This window comes from Aristolochia californica, unplaced genomic scaffold (genome assembly GCF_029961685.1).
Source record: "Aristolochia californica isolate CCGP_79_NKW_82.1479 unplaced genomic scaffold, dmAriCali1.0.hap1 SCAF_15, whole genome shotgun sequence".
NCBI classification, from domain to species: domain Eukaryota; kingdom Viridiplantae; phylum Streptophyta; class Magnoliopsida; order Piperales; family Aristolochiaceae; genus Aristolochia; species Aristolochia californica.
Genome location: NW_027181826.1, coordinates 5,158,361 through 5,170,365, shown reverse-complemented (window position 1 = coordinate 5,170,365; position 12,005 = coordinate 5,158,361). Strand labels below are relative to the sequence as shown.

The 12,005-nt window shown below is 34.5% G+C and overlaps 1 protein-coding gene across 1 annotated transcript in view; it reads left to right on the top strand.

Annotated features, from left to right (window-relative positions):
• The window catches only part of LOC137951133 (WD40 repeat-containing protein HOS15-like), a 37,403-nt gene extending 28,021 nt beyond the window's left edge, over positions 1 to 9,382 (top strand). Inside the window, exons 6-14 of the mRNA XM_068797733.1 lie at positions 3,911 to 4,061; positions 4,324 to 4,387; positions 5,554 to 5,712; positions 5,806 to 5,927; positions 7,341 to 7,415; positions 8,363 to 8,416; positions 8,500 to 8,573; positions 8,674 to 8,748; positions 8,866 to 9,382. Coding sequence (XP_068653834.1) covers positions 3,911 to 4,061; positions 4,324 to 4,387; positions 5,554 to 5,712; positions 5,806 to 5,927; positions 7,341 to 7,415; positions 8,363 to 8,416; positions 8,500 to 8,573; positions 8,674 to 8,748; positions 8,866 to 9,085 — 994 coding nt within the window. The 3' untranslated portion in view covers positions 9,086 to 9,382. The remainder of the gene's footprint in view (positions 1 to 3,910; positions 4,062 to 4,323; positions 4,388 to 5,553; positions 5,713 to 5,805; positions 5,928 to 7,340; positions 7,416 to 8,362; positions 8,417 to 8,499; positions 8,574 to 8,673; positions 8,749 to 8,865) is intronic.
• Positions 9,383 to 12,005: the final 2,623 nt, after the last annotated feature.

The following is a 12,005-nucleotide window of genomic DNA, read 5'->3' as shown; positions in this document are numbered from 1 at the left end:
GAGTGATGATTCAGTTCTTCCCACCAGACCGGGATGGAAGAGTTGAAAGCTTCCAACAGGGTCCAGGAGTTTTCAAATCGGATTTAAATTACCCTGCAAAAATTCATGGGTTAAGAAATCAGGTAAGGAGTTTAATTCTCCCTTGATATGTTCAATATCAAAATCAAAGGCGCTAATTCCGCTTGCCCTCTTGCAAAGATTTGTTTGGATGCAAGATTTTTTACATCCTTTTTGAGAAATGATTTTGCTGCAGAACAATCTACTCTAAGCAAGAATTTTTTATTCAATAAATCATCTTGAAATTTGGAGATGCATTTAATAATTGCAAGAGTTTCTTGTTTGATTGTAGAGTAATTTATTTGTGCATTCTTCCAAGTTCCAGAAGTAAAACAAACAAGTTCTTCTTTTTACTAACTGGATTAATTTGTTTTAAAATGCCACCATAACCTTTGTGGGAGGCATCAGTTTCGACAATCTACGGATATGAAGGATTGGCTAAGTTAAGACATGGAAGTTGTCTAACTTTGGATTTGATTAATTGAACTGCTTTGGAGTGTTTATCAGTCCAAGGCTCAGGTTTCTTTCTAAGTCTGTTATATAGGATTGTAGAATCTTGAGCAATATTGGGATAATAATCTACAATATAATTAAGACTTCCAAGGAATCGTTGGAGTAGGGTTTTCTCCTGGATTTCATCTGGAAATTTGGAAGCAAATTCAATGCTCCTGTCAATTGGGATGATTTTTTCCTTGTGAATATTATGACCCTAAAATCTAATTGAGGTCTGAAAAAGTTTCATTTTGAGGGCAGAAATTACTAACCAATGTTTTCTAATAACATGTTTGAAAACATTTAAATGCTTAAAATGAGCATCAATTGACTCTGAATAACTAAAATATCATCAATATAAACAATTGTAAATTCAGAATAATTGGAGAAAATATCATTCGTGATATTCAGGAATTCTGAAGGGGCATTCTTCAAACCAAATGGCATGACATTCCATTCAAAATGTCTAAAAGGAACAGTAAAAGCAATTTTATACGTATCCTATTCTGCGATTTGAATTTGCCAATATCCAGATTTAAGATCGAATTTTGAAAAGATTTTTGCTGAAAATAATCTATCCAACAAATCTTTTTTATTAGGAATTGGATATCTTATCCATTTTAAAAAATCATTGAGTGGTTTATAATTAACCACTAGGCGAGAAACACCTCTTTCCTTTTCTGCATTTTTATCGACATAAAATGCAGTACAACTCCATGGGGAGTAGGATTTTCTGATTAATTTTTTGTCCAATATATTTTGGATTTCTTTTTTGCATAATCTAAATGTGCATGTTTCATTTGACTAGGTCGTGCTTTAGTCGGTATGGTTCTTTCATTGAACCGTTCAATGTAGAGTAAAGAAACAATATAGTTATTCCTATCCCAAAAGGTTGTAGGGAATATCACTACAATTGTGTGTAGAGAATTAATTTTCTCTTTGATTCATGGAGATTCTAGTTGTTGTTCTATGTTTAAGAACAATATTTCCTTATAAAGGAGATTCATTTGATTTCTCAATTCTGCAATCTCATTAATAAAACTTACTTTTGGTGGAGATTTGAAAGAGAAATGAATTGGTTTGTGATTGATTTCACCAAGAATTCCTTGGTTATCAATGCCTTTGATAGGCATTATTTTTTCCAGGAATGGGGCTCCTAATATGACCTGTTGACTCAATTCTGCAATCTCATTAATAAAACTTACTTTTGGTGGAGATTTGAAAGAGAAATGAATTGGTTTGTGATTGATTTCACCAAGAATTCCTTGGTTATCAATGCCTTTGATAGGCATTATTTTTTCCAGGAATGGGGCTCCTAATATGACCTGTTGACTCATATTTTTAACCAATAAGAAATTGGTTGTTATGCACTGATCATTAGTGCAAATAGAAGCATTATTAAGTTTATATTTAATTTTCATTTTTTGACCATTAGCATTGGCTAATGTTTGAGTTGTTTTCTCAAAGTATTGGGTTGGAATTAACCCTTCTTGGATGCAGTTTAAATCTGCTCCACTATCAATTAAAGCTGTCAAATTTAGTATGACATAATCTTGATCAATCGCCAAGTTGATTTTAGTATTCCACTTTTGATGAGTGACCTTAGCGATTTGATTAAGAAAAGTTTCATCAAGTTTTTTACCTAATTGTTTTTCAAGCCTTTTATATAAGGATTTTAATTGTTTTAGTTCTTACTTGATTTCTTTGATCTCTCGTTGTAATTCGTTGAGAGAACTAGGTTGTTTAGAAGAGGCAGATTCTTCCAAACATGTTAAAACTTCTTTCAAGGAATAAGGTTGAACTCCGAGAAGGGGAGAGAGAGAGAGAGAGAGACAAGAAAAATAAATAAGAAACTCTTCGTTTGAATATGACTTAAATAACACCTTGACTAGGACTCTTATGACTTTTCTAACTTTAGAAATTACATCAAATAGAAACTACATAAAAAATAGGAAACTAAGATATTCCTAAAAGGAAACTAAATTTACCCTAAACATGACTTTCCAAATTAGGACTATTCTTTGATTGACTTTTTGAATTAGAAAATGACAAAAATACCCTTGGAGGCTGGCCCCCCTTGAATTTCCAATTTTTCCCTCCTAACTTTTCAAAATTGACACTTTTATCTCTCTCCTTACATGTTATAAATTAACCTATGTGTCGTACTACTCTTATTACAAAGTTGGATTCTATCATGAACTTATATGTTGCAAAATCTATGACCATATACTGTGATAACCTGACAATTTTCATTGCAAACATAGAGGTTGATTGCCACTTCATCTGAGATGCTATAATGAGGGAGAAAATTGTTACCCCTTATGTTCAGTCTGGTGACCAACTTGGAGACATCTTTACCCAAGATGGGTGAACGTGAGTTGGAATATTTTGTAACAAGTTGGGGCTTCTAGACATAAATGATCCACCTTGAAGGTGGGAGTGAAATATCAAGCAGGGGTATTTTAGTCATTTCATATTATTTGCATAAGTCTGTAATAGTGTCAGCAAGATTGGTTTAGTATGATAAGTTTATAATGGACAAAGTTGTTACCCTGTATGAAAGCTTTGAGTAAATGTGAGTTTGGGATATTTTATAACAGGCTGGGGCTTCTAGATTTATATGCTCCAGCTTGAGGGGGGTATTAAATGTCAAGTAGGGCTATTTTAGGCATTTTACATTCTCTCTATAAGTCTGTAAAAGTGTCAGCAAGGTTGGTTTAGCCTGAGAAGTCTATAGTTCAGATTTAATGTTATTGGATGTGTGGATAGTGAGTCATAGAGGTTTATGTCTCAAGGGATAGTTTATGTAATTAGACTTCAAGTCACTTAAGAGAAATAAAAGGAAGAGGGGATGGAACTCGGCTCCTATTGGGTGCCATTCAACACACTTTGATTCTCTCCCTCCCTTTCTCTCTTCTTTCTTGTCTTATTTGATTTCTTCTTTCAATAGGAAGATGATAGGCTTACATGATAGAACTGTTGCAGTCTTTGCTGTAATGTCTTATATTTTATAGTTGTGAAGTCTTGATTTTTATAGATAGATCTTCTACTTGATGAGCTAGTTTTACCAAATGGCCAGTGAATCTTCAGTATAGTTTTGAAAAAAAATTCTATTTTATGTGCTGGTTTTACAAAATTGTTGGTGGTCCTTCAGTTTAATATTATCTGTTGAGGTTATATAATAACCATATTTGACGTTAGTGTTTTACAATGGGAATTTTTTTGGGTATCACAGTAGTTGTTAGTACTTTTACAATGTAATTACCGCTTCTGATGTTGCTGCATTTTTTTTTATTCCTCAGCTAAATGGTTTATATCTCTTCGGATTATCTATTTCGTATTTTTGTTTTCCATCTTGAAGATCTGGGGATTCTACGGCTCGAATTTGGACAATTCTAGATGGACCTTGTAGCTCTGGCATGCAGAATGAACCTCCAAAAGCACTGGTTTTGAAACATTATGAGGGCACTGCAAGTGAGAAAAGCAAAGATGTTACTACTCTTGACTGGAATGTGAGTTCAACAATAACATGATCAAAGCTTCTGGTTATGTTGTATAAGAGTTTGGTCGATGTTTGAACATCTTCTGGTGAGTCTTTGACTCTGTAAAGTGGAAACTGTACCTGGAAAATGGACCTGTCAGTTAACTGAGCCATTGGCTCAGTATATCAAGTTAGAAATGATTATGAATGAGTTTTGTCTTAAGTCCCCTTTCTAAATGTCACCAGGTGCCATCTTTGTGTCTTTTTTTGCTCTAATATCTGTGGTGTTACAGGGTGAAGGGACACTACTTGCGACTGGATCTTATGATGGACAGGCAAGGATATGGAGTAAAGATGGTAAGTTCTGTTCTCATCAAATTTTGTGAGTTCAATCCATATTTGCCTATCACAATTGAATTTACTATTTTTTTGGAAAAAAGATAAATTACTCTGATCAGATTACAAACAAATTATAGCTTGTTTTGTGGGAGTGGGTCCATGGGGATGGTGTTCGGGATCTAACTGAATTATCAGGCAATGAGGAACTGGTGCACATTCAGTAGGTTTCTAGAAAGGCGACAGTTTGGATAGAAGTTGAGGTCTAGTGATTTTTTGGCATGAATTAGAGCAATATTTTTTTTTTTGTCACCACATAAAGTTGAAATTTGAGTGGTTTGATGAAGAAGCAGAGATTGCATCAGAAATGTTGTTTTTCTTTCTTTTTCTTTTTCTTTTTTTGGGAAAAGCACCTGATAAGGTTTGAGTTGGCATCTATGAGTCCCATATGTGTATTACTATAAACCATGAATTTGTTAAATATAACAAAAACTATAGTCATGAATAAGAACTTAAAAAGTGTATGCAAGCTAATTTATTTAACAGATATCTGGTGAACACTGATATTTATTCATCTTCTGGACCAGCATCTGTGGGTCCAATCACTTTTGAGAAATGTCTTGGAAAAGGGGAAGCAGCAGAAGTACAAACAACTCATCTTGTGCACTACGCTCTTTTTCTCTAAATCACCTTGAGACATATTTAACTATTTCACATAAGACTCCTCTCACACTCAAAATGTAAGACAGATAACAAGAAGTAAAACAGAGTTTTTTATTTTTGTGTGTGTGTGAAATGAATAAAACTGGATTTTTATCCATGGACATTCTCTTCTTTCCTCAATTCATATTCATTCTTTCTCTGGCAAAAAGTAGAATACAGCATGAAGACTTTTTCTCTGGAAACTTCTACCTGCACTTTTTGCATGTTCTGTTGCCAACTGACCCCTGGTTTGTGTTGAAAAGACACCTATCTACTGGTTTATTTTCATTTTCTTTGATGGAATCAAGATTGGGGGGTAGCTTGAAGATTTCTTTGTTATTTTCGTATGTAGAGCTCTACATTGTCTACTTACCCCCTAGATAGAAGATATTGCTCGCAAAATGTCCCTCAAATTACTTATTCTGTGATGTGTTTCCCCTGGTTGTCTCATACATATAAGTCCATGTCGGTATGCTTCTGATCAGGAATACTAAGGAATACTTTAAGCAAACATAAAGGACCTGTTTTCTCTCTGAAATGGAACAAGAAAGGTGATTTTCTTCTGAGTGGGAGCGTGGATAAAACTGCAATAGTATGGGATGTGAAAACAGGTGAATCGAAGCAACAATTTGAGTTTCATTCAGGTATAACTTTCTCTCTGGTCATAGAATGATTTCTTTTCTGTTAATATCAGGTTTACTTATTTTCTTTTCCTGCTACCTGTACCTTTTCTTCAGCACCAACACTAGATGTTGACTGGAGAAACAATGTTTCTTTTGCAACCTGTTCTACTGACCATAAGATATATGTCTGCAAGATTGGAGAGAACCGTCCTATTAAGACTTTTTCTGGGCACGAGGTTGGTACAATCAGACATTATTTTGTGAGATCCATTGTCCTATATTTCACTGTTTATTACAGACTTAGTTCACCTTTTACCCTACCTGTTGTGTTTGATGCATATATTTCTTTCAAGATTTGAAGCACTTACACATCTTAGAAGGAAACTATGGTAATTAATTTTCAGAATTGCATTTTTATAAATTGGCTTTACAAACCACCAGAACCACTTGTTGACAGAATAGTTGGATTTATGAGCACAAGACAGAAAATGTAGTGATTGGGTTGGCTGGTTAGAGTTTCCTCATTTCAAAAAATAAGGTTCTATTCCATTGCCTATTTTGCCTATTCATAGAAACTGAACTCAGTTAATTAAACATTTAGGTAGGAACTCGGTTCTATAGCGTGCCTATTGATAGAAACTGAACTATGGATTAATTACTTAAAACATTTAGGTAGGAATTCATGATTCCTGTGACTTGGTGATTCTGAGATTCTGAACATTAGTAACGACCTGAATATGAGAACTGAATGGTGATACAGAACATATGTTGGTCCTCAACTACTGATTCAAAGGTCGCACAGCTTTCTGGCTCAATGATCATTAGTGCTAAATGCCTGATTAATAGCAGACTGGCCCATATTTCAAATTTAGAACCTTACCCGTTGGTCATCTAGGGATCAATGATGCAAAGAAGTTGATTTTCTATTATTGATGATTGCATCTTGGGTTCATTTCACAGACTAGGGAAAGGGAACAAGGTGCAGAATTTTGGTGGTTTAGTGAATCTCAGAGAAATTGAAGACCTATTCTAGCTGCTTGAACATTTTATAGATGTGCACAAATGAAGTAGCAAATAACTAGACCAATGCCTTAGTGATCACTCTCCTCTCCCATATGGTTATGTTCATAATGCGGTTTAGCTGCATGTTTTGTATTACTATCTTCTTCCTTTTTGCCGAAGGCAACAAAGCTGACATAAAGCTGTATTGGTCTGGTGATGCCCTTCGATGTTCAAAATGGAAATAGCAAATGACTCAGCTAATGCCTTTATAATCAGTCTTCTTTTGATGAGCATAGCTTCCTCTCCCTATGGTTATGTTCGTCATGTCGCTTTACGGCAACATTTTCTATTACTGATCTTCCTTTTTGGCTAAGTTGACATAGCTGAGATAAAGAGGTTTTAGTGTGGTGGTAGTGGTGGCTGCAATCCTGATAAGATATGATGATAACTCTTCTTGTTTCTTTTCCTCTTTATTTTCCTTGGTCACTTGAAAAAGTTGCAGCTTTTCAACTTCATGTTGTTATCCTTCTGTATCAATGTTCAGAAAAGATGTTATAATTAAGCCGATGAATTGCTTTGGAAGTTTCTTTCTAAGATTTCTTGATTCTTTTATGTTTGACTAAAAGCAATGTTTATATTTTTTCCAGGGTGAAGTTAATGCTATCAAATGGGACCCAAGGGGTTTGTTGTTGGCCTCTTGTTCTGATGATCAAACCGCAAAGGTTGAAAATTTCTTCTCACACTGCTTAGCACATGTTTTCTGGTGGTTTTCTTATATTTTTTATATTTCCATATCGTTGTCATACCTGCTACTGTAATGGGACTATTGCATGAAAACAAAAGGTTTCTGATTACAGAACAGCATGTATAGACTAACCTTCCTAGAAAAATCAAAACAATTAAAATCATTATGTTAACTTCTATAGGTCCTCACATTTAAAATGTGAACCTGTGCATTTGATAAGGGAATCGTACAACAAGCCCAACATTTAAAACCAAAACCAGAATTATGTGCATTCAATTGCCAAATGACCAGCTTGATACTGAAAATGTGTCTCCTATTGTCCATGTTAGGAAGGTCTAGTTGCTAACTTACGGATTCTTTTTGTTTTTCTGTCTTGGTTCAAGTGAACTGATTGAAATAGGGAAGGGTATCTTTATAGTTTTCATGGTTTTTAAAAGGGTGTAGAGAACATGTTGTCTCATGCGAGCAGGGGGTTGTACCATTAGCTTGTAACTAGTTGATCATGCAGTACACACACTTTATTCTTATTCATTAATGGTATCTAATGTGTTTTTTTGGGAAATCTGGATTAACATGCAAAGTGGAGACCTTATAAATTGAAAGTAAAATCATGACATTTTAGCCTGCATTCAGTGGAACATCTGTCTGAGAAAGATCGTAGCTGTAAAAATGCTGCAATTTCCAACTGGAGATTGGAAAGTATATATAAAGTTTCTACAGCTACATGTTTTCAATCAGTTGCTACCATGAATATGGTGCTAAAATGTGGTTTCCACTTTTGCAGGTTACACCATGATTTATATTAAACTACATACTGGACCGAAATATCTGTTGTCGTGAGTACCAATTGAACCTTCCATTTTGATGCTACACATTTTAATGTCGTCATATTATAATATTGATAATCTATTCAATGCGTACCAGATTTGGAGTATGAAGCAGGACAAATGTGTGCATGATTTGAAGGGACATACCAAGGTCATTCCTTATCTTCGCTATGTTATTGGTTTTTCATTATTGCTCTATGTGGATTACTGAACGTGGTAGTGAATTTGCTGCAGGAAATATACACTATTAGATGGAGCCCTACTGGCCCATCCACAGCCAATCCAAACCAACCGTTAGTGCTAGCCAGGTAGGGACTAGTTGCCAAGCCTTTCATTTTAAGTTTTTCAGTATTTTCAATTTAATGGGTCCAAGTACCTGGTGTACTGGAACTTTTGACACCTTTCCAGTGCATCATTTGACTCGAAAATCAAGCTATGGGATGTGGAGCTGGGGCACCTGCTCTACAGCTTGAACAGTCACAGGTGCTTCTATACCTTGTCAATGTTTTAATTTTATTGAGGACAATGTGGCCTACTCTATGAGCAGAATTTACTTAGATCTTTGAAACTAACTTGTACAATTTTGTGGCGGACATCCAGAATGCCGGTATATTCTCTTGCATTTAGCCCGAATGGGGAGTATCTGGCAAGTGGTTCACTAGATAAGAGCATCCATATCTGGTCAATGAAAGATTTTAAGGTTGTGAAGACATACCGAGGAAGTGGTGGTATTTTTGAAGTTTGCTGGAACAAAGAAGGTGACAAAATTGCGGCGTCCTTTTCCAACAACAATGTCTGTGTCTTGGACTTCAGAATGTAGGGAGAAAATTCTGAGGCGATCAAGCCCCGGATGGGTGTATATATTGGTTAGGTTGAGATAGGCCTTTTCTGTTGTTGATTTTTCTTCTGATAAAACTATTCGTATTTATCCTTCAATACTTGGTTCCTGCTGGGACTAGTGAGAATTCTTTAGTTGTAGAGGAACCAAAATTCTGTACTCTGAACAGATGGCCTGTTTTGTCTTCTGTTTTTCTTGTCCTTATTTTGGGATGGAAAACAAGTGTCTGCTTCTTCAGGGCAAACAGAATTGAATCTTAGCAGCTCATTCTTTGGGGAATAAAAGAACGATGATCGATCTCCAAAGAAAGTCTGTTCTTTACATGTTCCTCTTCTTGGGTCTTCATCCATTAAAGTAGATGAGAAACCAGAAAAGAAGAGGGGATAGAGGAAAGAAGAAATGGTGAGATTCAAAAGGAGTGGAGAATACATAGGGAGGGCCTGAAGATGCATAAAAGAAACCCCTGAATGTCTGGCTCAATTTTCATACCAATTGGATTGCTTGGGATGGGTGTCGGAAAGTCCTTTGAGGCTCGGCTCACGAGTCAGTAAAGTGCTGCGTTTGGAATTACCATATACGACTTTTGACAGAAGTCAGTGGGGATCAAATGGAAGCAGCCATTTCCAAACTGTATTTTTTTTTCTAAGGAAGAAAGTTACGTGGGGGTGAGTGTAATTTAACGGAATGTAGAGGATGGCAAAGGAGTTGAAACAAAAAGGCACCCATAAACTACAAAATCCATCCAGTGTTATAAAACTCAATTTGGATCTGTCAATTGAATTGATTTCAATCAAATTCATTCCTTTATTCAGTAACATGGGTAAAAGATTTGGAGAAAGTATAAAATTTAATTGATTTGCCAAAAAAGCGATAAAAACAAAATATGATAAAATGAAGAAAACAATTTTAACCAGAAGGAGGCGATTATGCAATATACCTTTTTTTTTCGGAAAAATTAGGGGAGATTATAATGGTAGAACTTAATAAACTTGACCAACTATAATTTTATGAGGGTGATTATAATTTTTTAGAGTTAACTATGTGGAGAAGATACACAACCAAGTAAAAAAAAAACTTGAAAACAACATTGATGCAAGATAATGTATATCTTGAATGAACATATCATAAAGTGATTAAGTTGGACCAAACCTCTTTGATTAGAAGACAAATTTGGCTAAAAAACTCGGATTTTAGAAGAAACAGGAAACACAAATCAAGTCAATGCCTGTAGAGATAATAGAGAAAAATAAAAGATTTTCGGCAAAACCGACCTTTGATACTTATGATAATATCTAATTTGACATAAAAATATTCTTTCTTGAATCTTTTGACTTCTTCATTACCTTCATTCTATATCTTGACCCTTGACAACTCCAATGTGAATATCTCCTTAAATATAGATCAGATTGACATGAAATTTTCTCCTTTTGAAACTAGATTTCAATATCTTTCATTAAAGTATAACTTCTCTTCATAAAATATTCTTATTTTAAGATAAATAATTTGATAGATTTTAGAATATATAATCTAACAAAACTAAATACTCTTTATTCTGTAGCTAGCGTGACCATTGACTCTTACATGATCAATATCTCTCTTTAGAAAACTCAGATTGAAAATTGGTTAAATAGGTAAGAAAATAAACTTACATATATTTCTTTGGATATATAATTTTCCCTTTAAAGTCTCGTTCTTGAAGGTATAAGATTACTTGAATGTTGAAGTTTTTAGCTACTACTCAAAGCTCTCTTGCGGTCTGACTTTTGTTATTTCAAATATTAATTTATTTTTGTAGAAAACTTCGATTTCCTAAATCTATTTTTGTGCTAGAAAGTAGACTCGAATATATTTTCGTCAATATATAATTTTCAACATAAAAAATCAATATGGAGTTGCAAACACCAAGAAAACAATGGGTACATGGATAGAAAGAGAAAAAAAATAGAACACGAACCTAAACTACTAGAGATGATAGATCAGAAAAAGATCACATTATCTCTGTGGGTTGACTGAGTCAGCTCATAGAACCTATTCCGATACCATGTTGAATTTCTAGAAAAGAGAAAAACTTCATTGACTTGTTGTAATATGAGTACATGAACCCCTATTTATAATAAAGAAAAGTAATAGAGTCCAATTATAATTAAAGTACCCTTGTCTTAATTACACTTAAAGACAATACCTAGTATATTTAAATAACTCAACATAAATAGAAGACTAACATAACTAAAACACCTTTAAACTGAAACTTTTCTGTGAAACCTCCTTATGTGAGACTCCTGTAAAACTCCACCATATTAATTTTGACTATATATGAGAGTCATGTAAGAGTCTTTCATATCTTCTCTTCAATAGTATTAAAAATGTATTTAGTTATATAACTATTTTAATCATTAAAAATGTATGACATATATTATATGAAGGTGGATGTTTTGCATAGTGGAAATGGAAAAACTCGTCCTTGCTCTGAACCCATGCAAGGATTTGGGGTTCACCCCGTACTTGTCCCGTGCAGAAAATATACGTAGGGAAGGGCGGGTTCCCTATGAAACCTGCCTTGGTACCATATTTATTCATTCGACACCAATAGGGAGGAGCTCATGCTTGCTGTCAATGGTGGGTAGCAGTCCCCCGTCTTAGAAAGTATAGAGATGCAAAACAGCAATTAAGAGAAAAGTTTCGTGATCAAATTTTAAAATAATTATCTTTAAATATAGCATAATCTAGATCAACTGGCGGTCAAACTTGGTTGAACTTAGATCTTTTCACCTTTTCAGGTTTTTAAAAAAAAAAAACTAAAATATTTGAAATAGTACAAAAGAAAGGTAATTAGGGTTTGTATCATCAGTCGAAAAGATAGCAAAGATGTTAAATCCCTTGACTAATTTCAGGCTTATGTAAC